Source organism: Neoarius graeffei, chromosome 12 (assembly GCF_027579695.1).
Source record: "Neoarius graeffei isolate fNeoGra1 chromosome 12, fNeoGra1.pri, whole genome shotgun sequence".
Classification (NCBI taxonomy): Eukaryota; Metazoa; Chordata; class Actinopteri; order Siluriformes; family Ariidae; genus Neoarius; species Neoarius graeffei.
Genome location: NC_083580.1, coordinates 51330345 through 51357814, shown reverse-complemented (window position 1 = coordinate 51357814; position 27470 = coordinate 51330345). Strand labels below are relative to the sequence as shown.

The following is a 27470-nucleotide window of genomic DNA, read 5'->3' as shown; positions in this document are numbered from 1 at the left end:
AGGACGGCAGGACAGAGATCAGGTTCACAATAAGGCTTTATTGCCACACTTTTCAGTGATCAATCTTTCACACGAGCAGACACACACACAACCAGCATCTAGTTCAGGGATGAGACCCTCTGCTCTCGCTTTCCCTCCTTAAGTAGGGTACGGTCACTGGGAAGACACACACAAACACAGGTTAATTGATGTCAGGTGTAGTGATTCTGCCACTTACCTTCCCCGACTCTGCCCTCCTGTCACAGACCGGCGCTTGACCACACCCCCGCTGCCACAGTTGTCTATGTTCTATTGTGAATACAATATCAGTTTTTGAGATTTGTAAATTATTGCATTGTTTTTATTTACAATTTGTACTTTGTCCCAGCTCTTTTGGAATTGGGGTTGTATGTATAAATAGTAATTTTATATTTGTGTTCTAGTAATGTCATAATCAGAAATATTGGATAAATCCACCTATATTCAAGATATTTTCTCTTGTTTGTGAACATGTAGTATACTAACATAAGATTCGTAATCATATTATTACTAGTACATCTAAAAGTAAACTAGCTGATCACGTCCCTCCCCATGTACACTTTTGTAAAGTTAAATAAACATTTCATTATTTTATTATGAATGTATGAATTAGAACGATATTAATGATAGAATTAAAGTGAAATCCATTTTATTAATTGTAATTAGTAAGTGTTTAACAGTACACAGACAATGTGTTGAATTAAATGTTTAATCTTTGGTAGACCAAGTGATGTAATTTCCTGGACTGATCAGGTGATCTTTAGGGTGACACATAGCTGAATTTGTGAATTTTTTCTGTATGTTTTGGTTTTTAAAGTTTTCTACTCAAGGTTACTGAGCTCTTCTTCTCATTTCTCTCAATCAAAGCTTCCTGGGTAGGGGATGTAGCACAGCACTGCACAGGGATTCTACATCGAGCTGTGTTTACATCCACTGATGTTTGTGTTTTCTCTCCTTCGGGACTGCATGTGGTCCTTCATCTCACCGCAGAGATCCACACTGTGATATGCCTCCTGGCTTCTCTTTGTTCTACACCTCTTTGTGTTGTAGACATGGAAAAATGCCTGCAGTGTGACTGCTGTTAACACAACTTCTGAAGCAATGCTTCAATTAAAACTTTGGACAAATAAAAACAAAATCTTTTTTTAGCCAGGAATATAAATATAAACAGATACACTGGACACTTATTTCCTTTGAGAAACTTGAAATGCAGTGACAGTACAAGAAGCACATATATTGAAATTCACATTTTTTATCCTTGTAATAGTGTGTGTGTGTGTGTGGGGGGGGGGGGGATCATGTACAGTGTCTTGCAAAAGTATTCATCCCCCTTGGTGTTTGTCCTGTTTGTTGCATTACAAGCTGGAATTAAAATGGATGTTTGGGGGTTTATCACCATTTGATTTACACAACATGCATACCACTTTAAAGGTGCAAATTGTTGTTTTATTGTGACACAAACAACAATTAAGATGAAAAAACAGAAATCTGGAGTGTACATAGGTATTGACCCCCTTTCATATAAAATGCCTAAATAAGAGCTGGTCCAATCAATTGACTTCATAAATCACATAATTAGTTGATTAAGATCCACCTGTGTGCAATCAAAGTGTCACATGATCTGTCACATGATGTCTGTAAAAATCAGCCTGTTCTGGAAGGACCCTGACTCTGCAACACTACTAAGTAAGCAACATGAAAACCAAGCAGCACTCCAAACAGGTCAGAGACAACATTCTGGATAAGTATAGATCAGAGTTGGGTTATAAAAAAATATCCCAAACTTTGAATATCTCAGGGAGCACCATTAAATCCATTATAGTAAAATGGAAAGAATATGGCACCACTACAAACCTGACAAGAGAAGGCTGCACACCAAAACTCACAAACTGGGCAAGGAGGGCATTAATCAGAGATGCAACAAAGACACCAAAGACAACGCTGAAGGAGCTGCAAAGATCCACAGCAGAGATGGGAGTATCTGTCCATAGGACCACGTTAAACCATACATGCCACAGAGTGGGGCTTTATGGAAGAGTGGCCAGAAAGAAGCCATTGCTTAAGAAAACACGTTTGGAGTTTGCCCAACAGCATGTGGCAGACTCCCCAAACACATGGAAGAAGATTCTCTGGGCAAATGAGACTAAAATTGAACTTTTTGGCTATCATGGGAAACGCTATGTGTAGCACAAACCCAACACCATGAGAACACCATTCCTATAGTGAAGTATGGTGGCGGCAGCATCATGCTGTGGGGATATTTTTCATTTGCAGGGACAGGAAAGCTGTTCAGGACTGAAGGAAAGATGGATGGCACTAAATACAGGGTAATTCTGGAGGAAAACCTGTTTGAGTCAGCCAGAGGTTTGAGACTGGGACAAAGGTTCACGTTCCAGCAGGACAATGACCCTAAATCTATTGCTAAAGCTACACTGGAGTGGTTTAAAGAGAAACATTTAAATGTCTTGGAATGGTCTAATCCAGTGGTTCCCAAACTTTTTGGCTGGGGACCCCCTTTTGGACTTCAGAATATTTTTGGGACCCTCTGACATCGACCCCCCCCCCACCACCACCACCCATTATGCAGTGTGTAGTGTAGTAATAATAACCATAATAATAATAATAATAATAATAATAATAATCAGACGGATATTAAAGTTGCTATTTTTTATTCACAGAAGAGCATTATCCACAAAAGAGCATTGCACATCATAATAAAACAGAACATTACACAGAACATCAGAATATTTTTTCAGTGACTTGTGTGTGCTTGCTTTTCAGTACAGCGTTTTTCAAATCTTGGTGATAACTGTGAGATCGCCACCCTTAGTTCGTTTTCAATGTTCAACTTTGCCCTGTATTTGGTCTTGATGGAGGCCACTGCAGAAAAGCCCACCTCACAGAGGTAGGATGTGGCAAAAGGGAGGAGTATGGCCACAGCCTTTCCACCCAACAGTGGGTAGTCTTTTTCCACCCCAATCCAAAAGGCAGACAGTGACTTGGCCCTAAACTGCTGTTTGTATCCTATGTCTGAGGTCACATCAATGAACTGTTCCTGTTCAGTAACACTGAGATGAGCAGGTGGCCTTGTATTGAAGGGGTCTGTGATCCATTCATAGTGTGCCAAATCCATAACAGGAAAGTACCTCTGAAAATGTTGTTGGAGGGCAAAAATGTGTGAATGAATGCATGGCATGATTGTGTTGTCACTGTTGGTGTTATGGAGAAATGAATGCAAGTTCTGAAAGCAATCTGTTGTTCCCTCCTCAATCATCTTTCCCCACAGTTCCAATTTCCTCGTAAATGACTGCATTTTAGCGACAAGCTGAGAGAGATGGGTGTTGGGTCCTTGCATTTGCAGATTCAGTTCGTTCAGTTTTTGGAAAATGTCACTGAGGTAGGCAACTGTCATCAGGAACCGTTCGTCGTTGTAACAGAGTGCCAGTGCATGATTCTCCTCCTCGAGAAAAATCCGTATCTCCTCTCACAGCTCAAACACCCTGTTCAATACCTTCCCACGTGACAGCCATCGCGCTTCGCTGTCAAACAGAACTGCCGTGTGTTTGGAGCCCATTTCTTCACAGAGAGCAGCAAAGAGTCGAGCTTTAACAGGGCGCGTTTTGATATAATTGACAGTGGCGATTACGTCCGTCATCACCTTGTTCAGTTCGGGACTCAGCTGCTTCGATGCCAACGCTTCTCGGTGAATCATACAGTGGGTCCACTGCACATTGGGGGACACACGCTTTATGAGCACTTGTAGCCCACTGCGCTTCCCAGCCATAGCCTGAGCCCCGTCCGTACACACTCCAACACAGCACTCCCACTTCAATTTTGCCTCTTGCAAATAAGTGTCAATCACTCGGAACAGTTCATCAGCAGTGGCTCGTGTTTTCACCTCCTTGCAGAATAGCAGATCCTCTCTCATGTCCTCTGTATCAACGAAACGGATGTACGTGATTAATAAACAGTCTCGGTTGCTGTCAGTGGCTTCGTCGACCTGCAGAGCAAACCAGGTGCTTGCACGTACTCGGTCGATGAGCTGCTCCTCAATGTCGCCAGCAATGTCATGTATGCGTCTTCCAGTCGTATTATTTGAGAGGGGGATCGCCCGTAACTTGTTTGCTGTTGCCTCGTCGACCATGGTCCTCACCATTTCAATGGCACAGGGCAGGATCACATCCTCCGCTTCTGTGTGTGGCTTCTTGCTCTGCGCAAGGAGGTAGGCCACTTTGTAGGAGGCGAGCTAGGCATAGACATTGACAGACGCAACTTTAGTGAAGTTCACCCGTTGTGCCTGAAAGTTCAAAAGTTTCCGCCGAAAGAATTCAACCGGCTTGTCCTTGTGCTCGGGGTGTGCCGTGTCCATGTGATGCTTCAGCCTGTTTGGCTTTAAACTTTCTGTCGCCAGCACCTTCAGACAGAGAACACACTGCGGTCATTCCTCACCACCCACCAATGTGCTCGTAAAGCCCATTTCGATGTATGCATCATCATACCGCCTTATCTTTTTCGCTGCCGAAGTGCATGGGAACTCGTCCTGTGCAGCAGCCTTGCATTTTGTAGGAAGCACGCGTAGAAACTTGTCCATGTTGTCATAAAGTCGCCGTCCGATGTTTTGTTCTGAATCTCAAAATAGGGACCTGTTTTATACAGTTTGTATTCACAGGAGGAGGGTTTGCTAATAACAACAACAATATCAGAGCAATCCAACAGATTGGCGGTTTAGCATAAATTGAATGGAATTAATATTCAAGGGCGGAGTGCGATTACTGAGTGAAAGGGAGCAATTGAATTCTAATGACCGTGGCAGCTATACACTGACGCATTACCAACATTCCGACGCCATTCAAAACATTCCAATGCCCGTTTTTTTTTTCTGTGTTATGCAAACAGTCCCGTCTCTCCGCGACCCCCCTGGAGTCCCTCCGCGACCCCCAAAGGGGTCGCGACCCCCACTTTGGGAACCGCTGGCCTAATCAAAGCCCAGACATCAATCCAATTGAGAATATGTGTCATAAATTGAAGATTGCTGTACACCAATGCAACCCATCTAACTTGAAGGAGTTGGAGCAGTTTTGCCTTGAGGAATGGGCAAAAATCCCAGTGGCTAGATGTGCTAAGCTAATAGAGACATACCCCAAGAGCCTTGTAGCTGTAATTGCAGCAAAAGGTATCTCTACAAAGTATTGACTTTGGAGGGTGAATACCTATGCACACTCCAGATTTCTGTTTTTTCATCTTAATTATTGTTTGTGTCACAATAAAAACAATTTGCACCTTTAAAATGGTAGGAATGTTGTGTAAATCAAATGGTGCTAACCCCTCCCCCCCCAAAAAAAATCCATTGTAATTCCAGCTTGTAATGTGACAAAACAGGACAAACACAAAGGGGCATGAATGCTTTTGCAAGACATTATACAATACAAATGCATATTAAACAGGCTAACTAAATTAACTAGCATTATGGTTAACAGGCTAGGGAGTATATAGCTCATTGCAGATTGAGACATACCAGCTTGGTCTCTTCTCTCTCTTCGAAGCATGCTAGTAGTAAGAAATCCATGCAGTGACAAAACTTGGACATGCACAGGAATGGCACAAGATTGTTAAATGGTTGAATTAGTGGCAGATCAAAAGTGTTGCAGAGCATTATAAAAAGATACCATGGCAAATGGATCTGACATAAAAGCCAGCTTTTGTCATCATTCTGGTGTCAAAGTTTCAATTCCCATGTAACGCTTCACTACATCTTCGAGTAGCCTAATGAGTCACTGCACAGACCACCTCTTATACACATTTATTTTGTCTTATTTGAATGACAAGTCTTATTTGACTTAATTAATGGATTTGCACTGGCTTGTTTTCTTTAATTATTCTTTTTTCATATTTAATATTTAATTAATTAATAATATTAATATGAAATGACTGAATTACGCCATTGTTTTATTAAATCCATATGTGCAGTTGAAATAAATATGCTTGACCATGTAATCTGTACATATAAGCTGATTAGCAGTAATCCATGCTAATCATATGATTTGAAGCTGATCTATCAAGGTTCACTTTGGTGAGTCTCCTTCTACAAGGACACAGGAAGCAGGAATGTGAAGGTGCTGCAGCACCAGTGACTTTCAAGATTATTTTAACTGGAAATGCCACTGGTAAGATATTATTATTAATAATAATAATAATAATAATAATAATAATAATAATTAAAGCTGCTAGTGGCCTTGACGGGCCCTCGCACGTGTGGTTCCGCAACCCAGGACATTCCGCCACCCAACAAAACAGTCACATGCCATATATTCATCAAATGTTCAAAGGTGATGTGCATGTTGCAAATGCCATGACTGCTTGACGGATGAGAGATAGACAAAGACTGTGTGTGTGTGTGTGTGTGTGTGTGTGTGTGTGTGTGTGTGTGTGTGTTTCTGTGGTGTGAAAATGTACATTTATATATGTACAAAACTATACATGTGTCTCCTCCTTATCTCTATCTCACGCTGTAATCTTAAGTCATCTTAGCTTTCCTGTGTCTGCAGTGTGTGTGTGTGTGTGTGTGTGTACATGCAGAGTTTTCATATGTCTGCAACAAAATGCACAATGATGGCAGGTCACTAATATATAGATTTAGGCACTGCCTAAAAGCGGAGCTCCCATCTGTTTCTGGGTTGTAGAATTTTCTTATATCCTAGCCAGTCTCTTTTGTTTTATTTCTTTACTGGCTAGCACTGGCCACTAGACGGTGTGTATGACTGGTAATTACTAACACTGGCCACTAGGCGGTGTGTATGACTGGTAATTACTAATACTGGCCACTAGGCGGTGTGTCATCTCATCTCATTATCTCTAGCCGCTTTATCCTTCTACAGGGTCGCAGGCAAGCTGGAGCCTATCCCAGCTGACTACGGGCGAAAGGCAGGGTACACCCTGGACAAGTCGCCAGGTCATCACAGGGCTGACACATAGACACAGACAACCATACACACATTCACACCTATGGTCAATTTAGAGTCACCAGTTAACCTAACCTGCATGTCTTTGGACTGTGGGGGAAACCGGAGCACCTGGAGGAAACCCACGCGGACACGGGGAGAACATGCAAACTCCACACAGAAAGGCCCTCACCGGCCCCGGGGCTCAAACCCAGGACCTTCTTGCTGTGAGGCGACAGCGCTAACCACTACACCACCGTGCCGCCCTGGTGGTACACGTACACAGACAAACCACAAAAAATCGACTCGATGGGTTTACCATTTTTTCTTAGGTATGGTGCTCCACTGGAGCTCCGCTATTATTGTTTGTGCGTGTGTGTGTGTGTGTGTGTGTGTGTGTGTGTGTGTGTGTCTGTTTGTCGGGGGGGAGAGAGAGAGAGAGAGAGAAAGTGAGTGTGAAAGAGAAAGAGTGTGCTCATAGATGTTGCGTGTGCATGTGAGTGCATACTTGTGAGAGAGTGTATGTGTGTATGCATAAATATGCATATGACTGTGAGTGTGTGTATGAGTGTGCACAGAATTGTATATGTTATATCATCAGACTCACGATATCCAATATTTTGTAAAGTTTCAGATCAGTCCATCAATGAATTGAACATTTTTCCCCATTTCCTGCTTGGCCAGATGGTGGCGCTGTGCTAGGCATCTGAATTACACATGTGAATATCATCACAATCATAATACACAATATTTTGTAAAGTGTCAGATCAATCAGTTAAGGCATTGCCAATTTCTGGCACATTTCCTGCTTGGCCGGGTGGTGGCACTATAACAGGCAAGCCCATTGGGCGTCAGGTTATCATAATAGTCATAATATCTATTGAAGTAAGAAGTGTCCGACCATACAGTCAATGCACTGTGGCTTTCTGACACGTTTCCTGTTTATGTGGCAAGATATTAAAATCATAAGGCCATTTCAACATATTACAAGATATCAAAAATCCCTTCGCAATTTAATATCAGCGACATCTTGGCATCACGTATAACAAATTTCACACACATCTCATGAACCGTCTAGGAGGAGCATGTTAAAATTCATCATGTGTCAAAACGCACATATTCAAAACCCTATTCTTTCCTTGGCCAGTTGGTGGCGCTATACCAGGCAGGCCCATAACGGCTAAAGAGTATCAGAATCAGAATCATATTACAAGATATCAAGTTCAACATTCAGTAATATCTTGGCATATTATATGTTATATTTCAACATATTACAATATATCAAAAATCATTGTGCATTTTGTCTGCAACAAAATGCACAATGATAGAAGGCCACTATTAGTGTGTGTGTGTGTGTGTGTGTGTTCGATTATTTGGTCCACACCAGGCAGTAAAATTGTTACATTGTAGCATACAGACTGCGTGTGGTCCGCGTTCACACATGCAAACGAACTAATGCATCAGAATCAGAATCATATTACAAGATATCAAATTCAACATTCAGCAATATCTTGGCATATTATATGTTATATTATTTCAACATATTACAACATATCAAAAATCCCTTAGCAATTCAACTTCAGCAGTATCTTGGCATCATGTTTGCCAAGTTTGACATGAATTTGATGAATCGTCTAGGAGGAGTACGTTAAAAATGACCATGTGTAATTTCACTCCAAATGGCCTTATGACATCATCATTCCAAAGTTCTACCCATTCATTTCAATGGGAAATGGAAAAAGGTGCGCTATGAAGTCCCTGGGCCATGCCCGGGGCCACAGACTTCATGGGCTGAAATGGACCTTTCTGTGTGGAATTTTCATTTTTTCCCCGTGGGTTGCCTCTGGGTGTTCCGGTTTCCCCCACAGTCTAAAGACATGCAGGTTAGGCTAATTGGTGGCTCTAAATTGACCGTAGGTGCGAGTGTGAATGGTTGTTTGTCTCTATGTGCAGCCCTGCGATGATCTGGCGACTTGTCCAGGGTGTACCTCGCCTCTCGCCCATAGTCAGCTGGGATAGGCTCCAGCTTGCCCGCGACCCTGCATAGGATAAGCGGTTATGGATAATGGATGGAAAACTTTACAATTTTGTATTTTGAGTAGTTCATATGTCAAAGATAGTATTCTTATACCACAGAAATTTGCCAATGATAATTTTTAATTTCTTAATGAACAATGTATTATGGAAAGTTTGTAAGACTTACCACACACAGATGTCTTCAGGAAAGGGGCTACAACTGTTGCATTCCTAATATCAAGCCAGTCCTAAACCAGGAGAGAAAGAACTGGACTGTTGCTCAGTGGTCCAAAGTCCTCTTTTCAGATGAAAGTAAATTTTGCAATTCATTTGGAAATCAAGGTCATAGAGTCTGGAGGAAGAGTGGCGAGGCACAGAATCCAAAGTGTCTGAAGTCCAGTTTGAAGTTTCTGCAGTCTGTGATGATTTGGGGTGCCATGTCATCTGCTGGTGTTGGTCCACTGTGTTTTATCAAGTCCAAAGTCAATGCAGCCGTCTACCAGGGGATTTTAGAGCACTGCGCTTAGATACCTTATTGTCCCCATAGAGAAACTGTTTCTCAGTGAGTAAAATATGCTGGTCTCCAGCATGACCGTACATGCACTTCATGCTTCCATCTGCCGACAAGCTTTTTGGAGATGCCGATTTCCTTTTCCAGCAGGACTTACAGTAGCACCTGCCCACAGTGCCAAAACTACTACCAAATGATTTGCTGACCATGATATTACTGTGCCTGATTGGCCAGCCAACTCACCCAACCTGAACCCCACAGAGAATCTCTGGGGTCTTGTCATGAGGAAGATGAGAAACACCTGACCCAAAAATAAAGACGAGCTGAAGGCTGCTATCAAAGCAACCTGGGTTTCAATAACAGCTCAGCAGTGCCACAGGCTGATCGTCTCCATGCCACGCTGCATTGATGCAGTAATTCATGGTAAAGGAACCCCAACCAAGTACAGAATGTATACTGTAAATTAACATACTTTTCAGAAGTTGGACATTCGGGTATGTATGCATCAGTTGGGTGTTATGCCAAAGCACACACCATATTCTTCTTAAAATTCCAACACCCCAATATAAAACACCTTCCCATGTCCTTGTCCTTATACATTAATTTACAAAACCTCAGGAGGATCTTGTAGGATGCAAACATTTTTCTAAGCTAACAGGATTTTATGAATACCAAATTTCTTGTGTAAATGCCCCTATTAACAAGCCCTGCTTTTGATTGGTGACCTGCCCAGGTTGTACCCTGCCTCTTGCCCACAGTCAGCTAAACTTGGCTCCAGCTTCCCCTGTGATCCTGATGGATAAGCAGTATAGATAATGGATGGATGGGTGGTTGGAAATGATCTTATTAACAATTTATGAATGTATTTATTCATATTTAGCTTGATAAATGATAAACAAGTTAGCTTATCATGTTGCTGAGAAATTGCAAAGCACAATCTCCTCTGTCCTGAAGACATTCCTCATCTCATCTCATTATCTCTAGCCACTTTATCCTGTTCTACAGGGTCACAGGCAAGCTGGAGCCTATCCCAGCTGACTATGGGCGAAAGGCAGGGTACACCCTGGACAAGTCGCCAGGTCATCACAGGGCTGACACATAGACACAGACAACCATTCACACTCACATTCACACCTACAGTCAATTTAGAGTCACCAGTTAACCTAACCTGCATGTCTTTGGACTGTGGGGGAAACCGGAGCACCCGGAGGAAACCCACGCGGACACAGGGAGAACATGCAAACTCCGCACAGAAAGGCCCTCGCCGGCCACGGGACTCGAACCCAGACCTTCTTGCTGTGAGGCGACAGCGCTAACCACTACACCACCGTGCCGCCCCGAAGACATTCCTGTGTAGGAAAACTTAAAGTTACAGATCGGACTGTTACAAAGCACTGATATTGGAGACTCCTTCCATAAACATTAATGTAAGTTTCCTATAGAAAACTTCAGCATATCAATGATATGTATTATGGATGTTCCACAATACAGGTCCCTGTGAATTATGTTACTATAGAAACAATAGCATATTACAATGAGTGCATTAATATAACCCTGTGATTTGCAGCTGCACTATTGTCATAACCTCTGTTTTAGAAAATTAGCAGCTTCAAAATCCAGAATTCCACATCATATGGGTATTAATGCCCTTAAGGCAGTTGAAAATGTTGTATGTGTACTGACTTTATAGTTGAGTGTGAGCACCACTTCACATACTGCTGTGAGTTTGTCACAAACAGGAGAAACTTTTTGGATGCCCTGACTACTTTGAGGAACTCCGGAGATCTCCAGAGAAGATGCCATTTCTTCTTGGGCAAAATCCGCAGATCCAGCACATCAGATTATGTGAAACGCTTGAGTGAAACCACTGCTGTTTTTACCTATACTGCTGGAATGGAATTTAACAATGTGAAGACTCTGCATCTTCAACTGGAGGAGAGTTATCTTTACTCCTCTCCTGTGGACGACAGAAGCTGCCATTCCCCATCTTGGGATTCTCATGCTATCAGGATAATGGAGAAGTGTGTGCAGCAGAGATTGCTCTCCTTTCACTCGCAGATGTCAGAGAAGCAGCAAAGAACATAGCAGGGCGAGATAAACTCTTCAACACTGGGATATAATCAACAGATACAAGGTGAGGAGCAAAAAGCTCCTGTTTTTAAAGCCACAAAGATTTGGACATGCCCTGATTTTCTCTACCAAAATCTGAAATAAATCAGAATTTGTTGAAAGAAAAATAACCCCATGGATGTAAAAGCTGAAAACACAGTTTATTTGATGTTGTGACAAGAAAATGGTACTTTTAAGATGACATTGTATTTCAAACTTTAAAAATGGTCAATAATAATAATAATATATTAGAGGAGTAGTTTGACCCTTAGTCACTTAGCCAAGACATGTTTGGGATCTGCTGTCTGCTTCTTTAGTTTTGAGCTAACAGTAAATTTAACAATATAATTGCATAAAGGTAATAGCACATTTAACAGTGTAATATGATAATAGCTTAAATGCAACAGTCAATGTACAGTTGTAATAGCATAAATATAATGCTCAATGCAAAAATGTTACAGAATAACAGCATACTAAGTAAGGGATTTTTAGCTACATTGGCATTATAACTCCAGTGCAAAGCTAAAGAAGCAAACTTGGGAGACAAAATATGACTTGGCTGATTTTCAGCAAAGTGGAGAATGAGGACATTTAATGTCTGACAAACAAGTCTTGGATTCTTTAAAATAAGTTTTTGATTGTGGAGAAATATATGCACATGCATATATGCTCATTTCCCCTGTACCACTGGTTTTACCACTGGCCATGGGATTTCAGAAATACCTTCAGGCTCAGGACACTGTACACTTTGCCTGGCTGCCACATTCAACCTGGATGAATCTCCCTGATTAGCTGCTTGATTTGCTCCTTGGTTAGTCCAGCCAACATCCAACCAGTTCCTCTTGAGAGCTGCCAAGTGCTTGATGTCGAGAGTCATAAAGGTCGTGAACTGGACCTGGTTCCTCTTACTGGTTGGGGAGTGCAGTGGCTCGTTCCATATTGGCTTTGCCAGTGGACCAGTTGATTTGAGTGCCACAGGGTTGGTTCTCTGAGGCAGAGTGCTGCACATTCTTCCCACTGTTGCAGTCCTTTCTGTAGGGTTCTTGATAGCAGGATTTGGCTTTTCCACTACTGCATTTAGTACCTTTTGCTTGTGGTTGCTTGTGGTGAGAATCGGCACAACACCGGATTGTTCCGTATCCATGCCTAAGTGCACCCAGGGATGTGTGTGCTCATCAGGGCCTTGGCACTGCATGAGTGACTTTCTACCACGTGGCTTTGCATTCTGAGTGCCACAGTTAATCAGAAAGATGATGATCACCAAGCAGGTGAGTCCGAGTAACAAATAAATGCAGATCTCAACATGTGTAAAGATACCGAATGTCCACACCAAATCTTGCTCATGTATAGGCATTTCCTGTTTGGGTTGGGATGAGAAATCTGAGATGTTAATCGAAACATTAGCTGGAATGACTGTAGTAAGAGCTTTTTCAGTGTCAGGCTTTGTAGCAGTCATGTCTTTGATGCTGTTGAGCACCCTGATGGTGGAGAGTGCCCCTCCCATTGCTTCTTGTAGTTGGGACTTGACTGACATTGCAGAGATATATTTTGTGGTGCTCTCTTGTATGCCAGTTGTGGTGTCCCTCCTGAGAAGACCTTGAAAGGGAGTCAGGCTCAGTTTGGCTTCAATTTGAGTCCTTCTATGCTTAGACAAAAGGAATTTAACCCTCACATTGCCAGCACCAACAGCGAGCTTGCTTTTGCGTTTGGACTTCTGACAAGCTTCACAGATGGCGAGCTCAGCTCTGAACAGCAGGCCCCATCCCTCTGACTCGGCCACCATGACAGGGTCTGGAACTTTTTTTACTGACACCACCCTGTTATCCAGTGAGGAGACTGTGAGCTTATAGCTGCTGGGATCAAACAGGTCAAGATGAGCCTGAGAGCCATCGCTGAAGTGCAGCCAACATGCAACCACTGCCTCCTGTAATACCACACAGACAAACTAATATTACAAGCTTCTGGACACTGTCAATGTCAAGTTTAGTTTAATATTTATGTCTCAAGAGAGTTACTCTTTGAGCATATTGATTGTTTACTAATTAGCTGAGTCTGGATGTCAGCACTGAGCTCCACTTAACCGGGGGATCAATAATAATGTACAATAAAATCCATCTGAGCTCCAGAGGACAGCAAGAAGAGTAATCAGAGTAATGAGATGTCAAGGGAACACCCTGGTTGAACAATCACCACCACAGGATGCCCTATATTATGCATAGCCTGTGGAGATACACCATCAGCTTAGTGGATGAAGCCTGTTGTTGAGGGCTAATAGCCCAGTATTGATTGGGTTGAGCAAATGTAAATGCACAAATGCTGAACTGGCTATCATCTAAAGGAACGTAGAGTACCTAATGCCATAAACCTTTTGTATAGCAGCAGGTAATGTGCAAGTGCTATTAATCTGTGAATATTATTGCATTTCCTTAGTGTTCTGCTAAATATGTAGAAAGAAAGACTGCAGCTTATTTCTCTGCCACTCAGTGATGACCTGTTTAGGGCTGTGCATGGTGTCCTGAGTAGTGACCATAGCTGTGATGGCCCTGTTGCTGCCCGGACTTAGCTGAAGTGACAGTGAGAGGCCTGACACCAGCTGCACACTGAGATCTGTGATGCTCACTTTATCTTCCAGCACTTGCACCATCCTCTCCCCCAGGACTGAGTCTGACATGGGGGACATCACCTGAGTGAGAGGAAATACAAACATAGCAGATCAGAATCACCAGAAGGTTGTGTGTTCAAATTCCATAAATGCCAAAATGCTATGGTGGGGTCCTTGAGCAAGACCCTTAACCTTCAGCTCAGTGGTATCATGCATTAATTGTAACTTTTATTTAAAAATATCAGCCAAATTAGTAAATGTACTGGATTCTGTACTATTTTATACCTTGTAGTACTTTACAGTACTTTCCTGTAAATAAGTTTTGTAGTTGTTTGCTGTAAATCTTATCATAAAATGTAACAAGTTAGCTACTATTATATCAAATCTATGCACTCATTCCCTCACCCCTCATTTTTCTCTCTCTTGACATTAATAAAACAAAAAAAGTTATCAAGAAGCTGCAAACTGTAAACTCTTCTCTCCTGAAGACTTTGCTTTAAAAGAAAATTTTAATTAAAGCTTTACCTCTGACCATTACAAAATGCTGACACAAGAGATCTTTCCATAGATGTTGCATAAATGTCTCTTTACAGAAAAGTTCAACATATAAGAGCTCTCTCCGTGCTCTCACGGAAGGCGGTCACATTTCTCTGCTCTCCTCTCCCTTATCTTCCCTGCTTATGCTCCTCTTGTCTCATCTCGTCTGTCTACTGTCTATACTTTTGAGAGACTCTCTCCACACTGCTCTCCAAACTAAAAAATCATGGAATTGATAAACTGGTCTCTTAACGAAATTGACACAGTTTTCTCAACGAGAAGCCTGGGTTCGGGGAAACCCGCCTGTCCTGCCAGAACGTTCGTGGCTGGCTACACGATTGATGCGTGGGAGCAGTGGCGGGTCGTGTGCCTGGCGATTCTTTCTGTGGAGGACATTGAAGACATCTACCTATTCGGAACCATGATTACAGGAATTTTGCTGATTGGATTAGGCATTGCCCTGGCTTATTGAGGAAATCAGAAAACAGTGACAGCTGTTCAAAGCCCCATAAACCTGCCCGACATGATTGAAGCGGTGGGCAGAGCTATCGGCACTCAGACTGTGGCTATTCAGAACTTGAACCGCAACATGGATGACATCATGGAGAAGCTTTTGGCTTTGCAAAGGAAATGGATTGATTCGGAGACCAGAATGGACAAACAGAGTGGTCGTGTAAAAGAATGCGTCTACTCGCCCCAAGACCAAACAATCCCAATCTTATCTGCTTTCGGCTCCCTCAGTCACCACTGGCCTCGGCCAAGGCCATTGCTGGGAGAACATCTCCCCCGAAGGTCATTGCTGTGAGACGCTCTCGCATTCCTTCCTCCACTTCCCACGGTCACCGCTTTTACCCCCAGTGTGACAAACAGGTGCACGACCAGCGCTGTCATGGCTGCAGGAACGAACGGCTGCTTGCTTGCGCTGGGTTACCTCTGCCTCCTCCCCTCCCCCCCACCCCTGATCGCCCCCTGATAGCCTACATCCACACGACAACAGCAACGAGATGTTATTTAAAAAAATATCGCGTCCACATGGGCAACGATCAGTAAAATATCAGGTTCATATGGCAACGCAACGCTTGCTGAAAACGATGCAATACACATGCCACACCTCTAGGGGCGCTGTAAGATGGTCCCTTCGGAGACACCAGAACAATAGAAGAAGTAAGGACGCATGCGCATAAACTATTATGCGCGAGACTTCATATTAGCCACAAAGTCAGGAAAATCTGTTTGTAAAATTACATTATAATGACCAAATACAATGAAAAGTATTTTTCCAGTCTCACATGTGAAAGGTAATCCCATGTGATCTCGTTTGGATGGCAAACCTGTTGGTACAGTTAAACGCAGCTAATCTTTATTCTCCGCTTTGACCTCTCCAAAATGGCGGCGAGGATGACGTATGATTCTACGCGGAAGGCGGCGTCTTCAATGGTCCGGAACGAATTGAATGATACACGATAGATTAATTTGTTGTTTCTCACCTGTGAAAGGTAATCCCATATGATCTCGTTTGGATGGTAAACCTGTTGGTACAGTTAAACGCAGCTAATCTTTATTCTCCGCTTTGACCTCTCCAATATGGCGGCGAGGATGACGTATGATTCTACGCGGAAGGCGGCGTCTTTAATGGTCCAGAATAAATTGGATTAATTTGCTCCTCTATGCCCTTTTTGAGGAATGTATTGTCGGACTTAAATCAACATCTGAAGAGGTGAGATCGCTCCTTTTTTCCCCTATTTTTTTAAATAACATCTCGTTGCCATTGTCGTGTGGATGTAGCCTACATCCACACGACAACGGCAACGAGATGTTATTTAAAAAAATATCGTGTCCACATGGGCAACGATAAGTAAAATATCAGGTTCATATGGCAACGCAACGCTTGCTGAAAACGATGCAATACACATGCCACACCTCTAGGGGCGCTGTAAGATGGTCCCTTCGGAGACACCAGAACAATAGAAGTAAGGACGCATGCGCATAAACTATTATGCGCGAGACTTCATATTAGCCACAAAGTCAGGAAAATCTGTTCGTAAAATTACATTATAATGACCAAATACAATGAAAAGTATTTTTCCAGTCTCACCTGTGAAAGGTAATCCCATGTGATCTCGTTTGGATGGCAAACCTGTTGGTACAGTTAAACGCAGCACATGAATGAGACATCTTTATTCTCCGCTTTGACCCATCCAATATGGCGGCGAGCATGATGTATGATTCTACACGGAAGGCGGCGTCTTTAATGGTCCGGAATAAATTGAATGCTACACGTTGATGGATTAATTTGTTCTTCTACGCCCTTTTTGAGGAATGTATTGTAGGACTTAAACCAACATCTGAAGAGGTGAGATCGCTCCTTTTTTCCCTCTTTTTGCTGGCGGGATTGACTCTGCCCTAACTCTCTCTCTCTCTCTCTCTCTCTCTCTCTTTGCACCATTACACAATATTCACAGTGAAAATATTTTGTAAGTGCGTTTCATGAACCAAGTTATAGGATTTGTTGACAACTCGCATCGAGTTCGTTACACTTCTACCCGGCGTGAAGCACATGTGGTTGTGACATCATCGTAAACAAATCCGTTCTACTCATCCAGATGACTTCGCAATGGGGCCATTGCCAGATCTTTCCACTCTGGAACCCGTTATCAAAAGATTTTGTTTTGGGGCACCCAAAACGCCAGTGCCGTGTGGACGCCAGGCCGAAACGATAAACAATTTTATTGGATTCACCTGAATCCGTTGCCGTGTGGACAGGGCCTCAGAGGAAACCCATGCAGGGAAGAGGAGAACATGCAAACTCACAAACAAAGGCCCCAGTCAACTGGCAGGTTCAAACGCAGAATCTCTTTGCTGTGAGGTGACAGTGCTAACCACTGCACCACTATACATGATTTATATTTAAATTCAGAGGCTTATTTCAGTGATGTGCACCAAGTAAATGAATAAAGGAGGCAAATTAGTGAGAGTTAGACCTGGACAGTGGTGACTCCAGGAGCTTTGCCACTGAGCACGGTTTCTCTGTGCAGCTGAGCGATGCTTGTGTCCCCAACTTGCAGAGAGGACTGTACAAGCCAAGTCACATCCACCAGCCACTCAGGACCCAGGAAGTGCTCAGGAGAGGATGCATTTGAGTCCAACACCTCTGCCATGAAGGCTGTGAGTACTTGGATCTGGCTGTGCTGATACTGCACCACGCAGCCTCGGCCCTTCTTCTCATTATCCTCCTCATGGTCCCAACTCGGTCTTAGACATACAGGAACAGAATGAATTCATTACAATTAAATTGCAGTTCTCCTCTCCATCTTCTCTTTCCTGCTGCAGTGCAGTCCTTCTGCTCTACAAACTTTCATAAAAACTGTACCATCACTTTTGTACCTTTTATGTGCATGTTTCACCTGGAAATGTGAATACAGTTTACATTTTAAAATGATTTAGGGTACATGAATGGACTGTAATTAGATTTTAGAATAAATATTTAAAAGTTCAATACATGCACCTTTAGAGAAGATATATACCCTAATAAGGGGAGGCTATGTATCTTCTTTTTCTTTTTTTTAATTAAAAACTGTAGTGATGAAAAAAAACACCCCCGAATGACAAGGTAAGGTACACTTTAGTTCTATGTGTGTGTGTAAACAAACATAGGAAACAAGTTTGTTTTAATTCAGTAAAACTAAACCAATCAGCTCTGTCTGGTGGACTCCATTGAAAAGTGGAGTTCTTTAATCAAGTGGCTCACATTTCCATCCATTATCCATAACCACTTATCCTGTGAGGGTCGCGGGCTGACTATGGGCAGGGTACACCCTGGACAAGTCGCCAGATCATCACAGGGCTGACACATAGAGACAAACAACCATTCACATTCACACTTGCGGTCAATTTAGAGCCACCGATTAACCTAACTTACATGTCTTTGGACTGTGGGGGAAACCGGAGCACCCAGAGGAAACACGGGGAGAACATGCAAACTCCACACAGAAAGGCCCTCGCCAGCCGCTGGGCTCAAACCCAGAACCTTCTTGCTGTGAGGCGACAGAGCTAACCACTACACCACCGTGCTGCCCTGTCTCAGTTTGTAAAGGATAATTATGACAGCAAGTCTTATGACATTGTGTCTTAATAATAATTAAGCGAAAAAAAACAAGAGATAAAAAGCATTCAAAAAGAATATCTCAAAACTTTTTTTTTTTTAAACTAACACTTGGTCATAGTTTTGAAAAGAAAATATCTCTGTGTCTTTTCATACTTTGGCATGACAGCAAATTAATTGCATTTGCATTAATTGAATTAAGAACTTAAATACACCCTGCCAATCAAAAGCTTTTTAGCCCCTGGAGGGTTTTTTTTGGTGCGTGTGTGTGTGTGTGTGTGTGTGTGTGTGTGTGTGTGTGTGTGTGTTATTATTCTTTAATGACTATTATCTATATAACTATTGTCTGTATGTGGCTAATGATTCTAGCCACAGACGAAACAAAGTGGTACAGAATAGTGTTTAAATTAAATAGAACTGCAGGAAAGTGAAATCTTGGTGGAATTTATTAACTCACTTGTTATAACTCAATGAGAGCTTTATTAAAGAAAACTGAAAACACACTTGAGGGTAATGCTGTTAAGCCTATAGATAAAAGACTTATAGAGGAAGTGACCTGAGAGAGAGAGTGATGCTCTGCAGCAGACATGGGATGTTTGTAGTTATTTAATGAGATGGTCAGTCTGAGTGTGTGCCTCAATATTGGGAAAAATTTGGTCTGTGTGTTGTCTAACCTACGGTTGCCCCTGGCGGTGGGGACCCTCCATCCCTTGATCTGGCTGAGCTTGGGGTCAGCCATGTTGATCTGTAGTGGTAAGCGGGGCATCCACACGCTCACCTCCAGCTGGGTGCTCAGGTAGCTGTAAGTGAAGTTCAGCATCATCCTCACCCTCCCTCTTGTCTCCTTCCCATTCACATACACATAGTCACAGCTCTCAGACACCTGTGTGTGTGTGTGTGTGTGTGTGTGTGTGTGTGTGTGTGTGTGTGCGTGAAAATTGCAGAAAGAACAAAAATAATAATTAGCATGATTGGGAGATATTTATTTATTTATTTATTTATTTATTTATATACACAATAGTTTTTACAATGGCTTTTGCATTTTCCCTAGTCAGATGAAACAAAAATTTAACTGTTTGGTGATAATGATCAGTGCTATGTATGAGGGTAAAGGAGTGAGGCTTTTAATCCAAAGAACACCAACCCAACTGTGAAGTATGGGGATAGAAGCATCATATTGTGGGTGTATTTTGCTTGAAAAGGGACTGGTGCACTTCAGAAAAGAGATGATATCACAAGAAAGGAGGATTATTTAGAAATACTAAGGCAAAACCTCAAGACAACAGAGTGAAAGCACTGGAATAGCCATCACAAAGCCCTGACCTGAATCCCAAAGAACATGTGTGGATTGAGCTGAAAAAAGTTTTTTTTAATTTTTTATTTATTTATTAAGCAATGAGGTCTACAAACCTGACTGAGTTACACCAATTTCTGTCAGGAGGAATGAGGAAAAAAATCCAGTAAAATATAATGAGAAGCTTGTCCCAAATGTTTGATTCAAGTTCAAGCAATTAAAAGTCAATAGCAACAAATAATAACAGTGTATGTAAACATTTGAGCCATTGAAAATCTAATATAGTATAATAAAATCTGAAACAAATATGTCTCTTAACTATTATTTTAAAATGATCTCTTATGGAAATAATGTAGATACCCTAAGTGACTTAACACAGGACATGGTAACATTAAAATTGTTGAGACAATTTGAGTTTGAATGTCTTTAGCCCAGGTGTATATAAAATTTTGGCTTGAACTGTATATTATTTATTGTTAATTATTATTAATAAAAATTAATCATTAATTTCATTTTGAAGTATATTGATGCAGTCTTCCTGTTGTTTAATTTACAAATGTTTGAGGAAAATATATAAGCGTTTGAGTAAGGTACTATATCATTATAATAGTAGCTTCAACGTAAAGCTAAACTTCAGAAAGCAAACATGTCTCACCTGATCAACTACATTTTTTTTTTCTCTGAATATGTCTTCGGTAGGAATAAAAAGGGATTTTTAAAAAATGATATTTAGACAATGAAATTTACTTCATGATGGTGACTATGATGCTATTAAGCAGCAGGTAAATTAGGGTAATCTTCTGAAATCACACTATTAAAGGCACAGACAAGAACATAGCCTAAAACTCATCACAGCCAATAAAGATTGCAACAGTTTTATGCTAATGTATCAGTGAAAGGTGCTGTAATAGAGTGAGAATAGCTCCATATGGCTGCAGTGTCTCATTTAGGAAATGTATGAGTGCAGTTAGTGCATGGTCTCAGCGCCATGCTGCAGGGAGTGTCAAATTCTCAAACAAGCCAGTGCATTATATCTCTCTCCAGTCAAAATAGTCATTAAAAAATCATCAGTCGCTCCCTATTATGACCATTGTGCAGTGTGTATGTATTTTAATAGTACAGTTGAGTTATCATCCATAGCCAGTTGACCTCTATCACTGACTCTTTGGTTGCTGGGTTTTTTTTTGTCTGTTCCTCAGATGGAGCTGAAATGAACTGCATGAGTGTAGAACAGATTTATCTTTAGCCCTGACCCTGTAGATCATTTTAAACCCACAGCTAAAGAGCGGCTCAGGAGAATGATCCAATAATAACTGGATAAAGGACTCAGCTCTTGATAATAAATGCACAAAAGACAGTGAGTATGTATTCTAGGTGTGAAAAAGCCCAGCTACACATACTGTGTCAGTCTCCCCCCACCCCCCCCCACCCCCCCAAAAAAAAGGACTGGCATGAGTTTTTCAGGTCTCTAATCTGTAAAAAGCAGCCAGGCAGCAGCAGGTCTTGTCACTTATCCTGCTGTCTGTGTTCTCAGAGCTGCCAGGTGTAATGGAGATGTCACTGAGTGCGAGTGTTAGGCCAGTAACAAGTGGCACATGGTGCAGAGTGTAATTGCCATGGGCAGCAGTGATATAGGACCTTAAGAGTGTCTTCATCTGCAGATGAGCAGTGAGTCAAGTTGGTAATATCACTGACAGAGCCATCTACCTCCACTCCCACCACCTTCACCGGCATGGACACCATCTTACCATTCAGTACTGCGGTGTTGAGAAGGTCCGAGTTCTGGGCAGAAATAAACACAACACCAAATAAAGTAATGCTTATTAATGACAGATTAACAGTTTGAAGCCCCAGTTTGGGTAGAGGAGTGGATAATGTTTTATATAAGCATGTGGGTAAAGGCTAAAATTGTTCTTCATATTGTTTAACAACAAAAAGTCTAAAGGAAATTAAAGGAAGCCCTTACTGAGACAGAAGAAGCCCCTAACTGATCGGAAAAGTCTCTGCTTGGTCAAAGGAAGCCTGTACATGACCAAAGGAAGCCCCTGCTTGGCCAGAGGAAGGGCATTTTTTAGTTCAGCATAAACTAATTTCAATTTAGTTGTTCTTCTACAGTCTAACAAAACATACAATTTTGGAGGTAGGATATTATTATTATTATTATTATTATGGGCACAAATTTCTACACATGCAGATTGCTTCAGCAGCAATATTAATTATTTTTGTGTCACCAGATTCCTGCAAAGCTGCTTTGTGATAATGTACATTGTTAAAAATGCTACACAAATAAATTACAATGAATGAGGACCCTGAAACCATGAGCATATTTAAAGGGATGTCATGGTCTTGTCTTGCCACCTTTAACCAACTGTCTGTCCCTGAACTCTGGGCTGGACTTCCGTTCATATGTGAAAAAAGTTGCTGGATTTGTGCCACTGACCTTTTATACAGTGTATCCACAAATACTTGTTTGATCGGTCCCTTTTTCTTCATCACTTTCTTTACACTGTTGCAGGTTCCTTTTCACAATTTTTGTCAGTGGGTTGCGCCTGTTCCTTATGTCCCACTTTCCATATTTGGTCAAAGCTTCCTATTTATCCTGTTTTTCATGAGGAGCCTATTTAATAAACTTCACATAATCTTATGAAATTTAATTATTTCATTGCATGGTCAAGTCATTTTATTTCATTACATGAGCAAAATTATCTATTAATCATAAAAAGTGGAAACCTGACCACAACACCTGGGTCTTCTCCGAACTGTTGCCACAAAGTTCTAAGTACACAACTGTCTAGAATGCCATGACCCCACAGCCATGCTTCAAAATCTAGTGGAAAACTCCACTCATCTGGGAAGACTTATTACAGGAGCAAAAGGGATTATTGAGTTTGGAGTTATTGGGGGTGGATTGGCAGCAGGCTAGAAAAGCAATGATGAAGAAAACAGAATTTAGGCATCTGCTTGAGCAGCAGTTTTCAGAGCAGATGTGCCCCAAGGCCGACCACATGCCAAAAGGGAAATGATGATGATGATGATGGGGACCAACCCAAAATTAATGCGCATGGTTTTGGAATGGGCCCTGCAATGACCTGGCAACTTGTCCAGGGTGTACCCCGCCTCTCGCTCATAGTCAGCTGGGATAGGCTCCAGCTTGCCTGCGACCCTGTACAGGATAAGCAGCTACAGATAATGGATGGATGGATGGATGGATAGTTTTGGAATGGGATAGTCTATACTCAGGGGTCCACATACTTTTGGCCATATAGTGGGTTGTCTTATTTTTCTGAGTTTGTGAGTTGGCAGCCACTCCAGATTTCATTGTACAAGCAATGGAACAGTGAATTTTTTCATAATATTTCCCCTTTAATAGGTAGATTGAGGCCCTGTCCACACGGCAACAGATTCAGGTGACTCCGATACAATTGCTTATCGTTTAGGCCTGGCGTCCACACGGCACCGGCGTTTTGGGTGCCCAAAACACAATCTTTTTGAGAACGGGTTCCAGAGTGGAAAGATCTGGCAACGTTGCCATTGTGAAGTCGTCTGGATGAGTAGAACGGATTTGTTTACTATGACGTCACAACCACATGACTGTGAGTGCTTCACGCCGGGTAGAAGTGTAACGAATATCACCAGGATATCACCAGGAAAAAGCCTTACAGAGCACTAGTGAGAGTGAAACACGAGCTTGGATATTATTATTATTATTATTATTATTATGTTCAGTGTTAGTTCACAGTAGTAATGCAAGAAGCAGAATAGTGATAGTAATAGTGAAGCAAAAACATGCAATTGTACAAACACTGCAGCTCTACAGCAAAATATTCATTTATGAAATGGTCTGATTCTTAACACCAGTAGTGCCAATGATCTTCTCATTGCGATGCGATGCGAGTTGTCAACAAATCCTATAACTTGGTTCATGAAACGCGCTTACAAAATATTTTCACTGTGAATATTTATTGTGTAATGGTGCAAAGTGAGAGAGAGACTCTGCCCTTAGGGCAGAGTCAATCCCGCCAGCAAAAATAGGGAAAAAAGGAGCGATCTCACCTCTTCAGATGTTGGTTTTAGTCCTACAATACATTCCTCAAAAAGGGCGTAGAGGAGCAAATTAATCCATCAACGTGTAGCATTCAATTTATTCCGGACCATTAAAGACGCCGCCTTCCGCGTAGAATCATACGTCATCCTCTCCGCCATATTGGATAGGTCAAAGCGGAGAATAAAGATTCATGCGCTGCCTTTAACTGTACCAACAGGTTTACCGTCCAAACGAGATCACATGGGATTACCTTTCACAGGTAAGAAACAACAAATTAATCCATCAACGTGTAGTATTCAATTTATTCCGGACCATTAAAGACGCCGCCTTCCGCGTAGAATCATACGTCATCCTCGCCGCCATATTGGATAGGTCAAAGCGGAGAATAAAGATTAGCTGCGTTTAACTGTACCAACAGGTTTGCTGTCCAAATGAGATCACATGGGATTACCTTTCACAGGTGAGACTGGAAAAATACTTTTCATTGTATTTGGTCATTATAATGTAATTTTACGAACAGATTTTCCTGATTTTGTGGCTAATATGAAGTCTTGCGCATAATAGTTTATGCGCATGCGTCCTTACTTCTTCTATTGTTCTGGTGTCTCCGAAGGGACCGTCTTACAGCGCCCCTAGAGGTGTGGCATGTGTATTGCATCGTTTTCAGCAAGCGTTGCGTTGCCATATGGACCTGATATTTTACTGATCGTTGCCCATTTGGACGCGATATATTTTTAAATAACATCTCGTTGCCGTTGTTGTGTGGATGTAGCCTGAGACCATCAGGAACAATTAAGGCTACATCCACATGACAACAGCAACGAGATGTTATTTAAAAATATATCGCGTCCAAATGGGCAACGATCAGTAAAATATCAGGTCCATATGGCAACACAACGCTTGCTGAAAATGATGCAATACACATGCTACACCTCTAGGGGCGCTGTAAGACGGTCCCTTCGGAGACACCAGAACAATAGAAGAAGTAAGGACGCATGCGCATAAACTATTATGCGCGAGACTTCATATTAGCCACAAAGTCAGGAAAATCTGTTCGTAAAATTACATTATAATGACCAAATACAATGAAAAGTATTTTTCCAGTCTCACCTGTGAAAGGTAATCCCATGTGATCTCGTTTGGACAGCAAACCTGTTGGTACAGTTAAATGCAGCTAATCTTTATTCTCCGCTTTGACCTATCCAATATAGCGGTGAGGATGACGGATGATTCTACGCGGAAGGTGGCGTCTTTAATGGTCCAGAATAAATTGAATGCTACACGTTGATGGATTAATTTGTTGTTTCTCACCTGTGACAGGTAATCCCATGTGATCTCGTTTGGACGGTAAACCTGTTGGTACAGTTAAACGCAGCACATGAATCTTTATTCTCCGCTTTGACCTATCCAATATGGCGGCGAGGATGACGGATGATTCTACGCGGAAGGTGGCGTCTTTAATGGTCCGGAATAAATTGAATGCTACACGTTGATGGATTAATTTGCTCTTCTACGCCCTTTTTGAGGAATGTATTGTAGGACTTAAACCCACATCTGAAGAGGTGAGATCGCTCCTTTTTTTCCCTATTTTTGCTGGCGGGATTGACTCTGCCCTAACTCTCTCTCTCTCACTTTGCACCATTACACAATAAATATTCACAGTGAAAATATTTTGTAAGCGCGTTTCATGAACCAAGTTATAGGATTTGTTGACAACTCGCATCGAGTTCATTACACTTCTACCCGGCGTGAAGCACTCACAGTCATGTGGTTGTGACGTCATCGTAAACAAATCCGTTCTACTCATCCAGACGACTTCACAACGGCAACGTTGCCAGATCTTTCCACTCTGGAACCCGTTCTCAAAAAGATTGCGTTTTGGGAACCCAAAACGCCAGTGCCGTGTGGACGCCAGGCCTAAACGATAAGCAATTGTATCGGAGTCACCTGAATCTGTTGCTGTGTGGACAGGGCCTAAGACCACAACAATGATCCATTAAAGTACAATTATAGACCAGAAACATATTTAATCCCATTAGGAAACATTAGGAACAACACATTAAGCTACCATTACAGACCACCAGAAACACATTAAAACCCATTATTAACCACTAGAAATATTGAATGGTTGCTCTTGCTTGTGCCAATTAGGTTCAAATCAACTTTGAACTCCTTGACCTGCCAGATGTCCATCAGCTATCTCAATACGCCACATGCCAGATGCTCAATGTAATTTAAAGACTACATGCTGTTTCCTGAGAAAAACAGAGCTGAGCTGCATGATCACAGGTCTTCAGCAATATATATATATAATGTGTTACGCAAAAATAAGTTAGTAAATAAATAAATAAATAATTCTCATGGAGAACACCCAAATGCCTCTGCAAGGTCAATATTGTCAAAGATTCCAACTCTTGTGGGTAAATTTAGTCTTCAAGATATAAACACACACACACACACAAAGACAAATGCATTCACTGAGAGCTATGAATCATTGACGTGGGTTATTGTACTTTTATAGCTCAAGGCATTTTTTCAAGGTTCAATATGAAAAAAAAACATCTATGTGCTTTATTGCAGTTACATTGCAAGTACAAATTTCCACTTTACGCATATTGCAGTGCAGTGAGACATACAGATGAAGTTTATAGGACAAAACTAATATACATGCACATCCCCCCATTTCTTTCACACACGCGCACACACACACACACACACACTGAGCGCTCACCATAATGAGTGGTGCAATGCCCACATAGTCTTTCTGCAGCATGTAAATCCTCATCGTTCCTTCCTCCCGAATCGGATTTCCAGGCCATTCCAGACGCCACGTGATTGTCTGGATATGTGCCGGGTCACCCTGCTCACATGCGACAAAGTCCAGCTGCAAGACCTCCAGCAGACCCCTGAGAGCCAAATGCCATAATCATCATCATCATCATCAATGTGGCCTCGATTCAAAGAACACACATGCACTGTCAGTCAAACAAACCAAACAATTTAGTATCAGTATATAGAGAAAGATAATGAGAGTGAGTCAATACAGAGGCATAACACAAATAAAAAAAAACAAACACATAAATCAGGACAAACAGCAGATAACAACAATGTAATAATGAACCCTGATATCCATGCACCACATTCACCATCTCTGTTTACAGTTTATCTGTTATTACTTCTGTTACATTTCATTATAAAAGGCAAAAAGTATAATACGACAAAGGTAGTATTGATTTGTATATTAGTGTCTCTATATTATTACGAGTATGTAATATATAATATATAATATACGTATAGG

At 41.7% G+C, this 27470-nt stretch overlaps 1 protein-coding gene across 1 annotated transcript in view; it reads right to left on the bottom strand.

Annotated features, from left to right (window-relative positions):
* Positions 1 to 12262: 12262 nt before the first annotated feature.
* si:dkey-1d7.3 (transmembrane protein 132D) overlaps positions 12263 to 27470 on the bottom strand; it is a 105427-nt gene continuing 90219 nt past the window's right edge. The window contains exons 4-9 of the mRNA XM_060934875.1: positions 26904 to 27078; positions 21766 to 21909; positions 19508 to 19716; positions 17713 to 17983; positions 14084 to 14275; positions 12263 to 13516 (exon numbers count right to left, since the gene is read on the bottom strand). Of these exons, the coding sequence (XP_060790858.1) occupies positions 12263 to 13516; positions 14084 to 14275; positions 17713 to 17983; positions 19508 to 19716; positions 21766 to 21909; positions 26904 to 27078 (2245 nt within the window). The remainder of the gene's footprint in view (positions 13517 to 14083; positions 14276 to 17712; positions 17984 to 19507; positions 19717 to 21765; positions 21910 to 26903; positions 27079 to 27470) is intronic.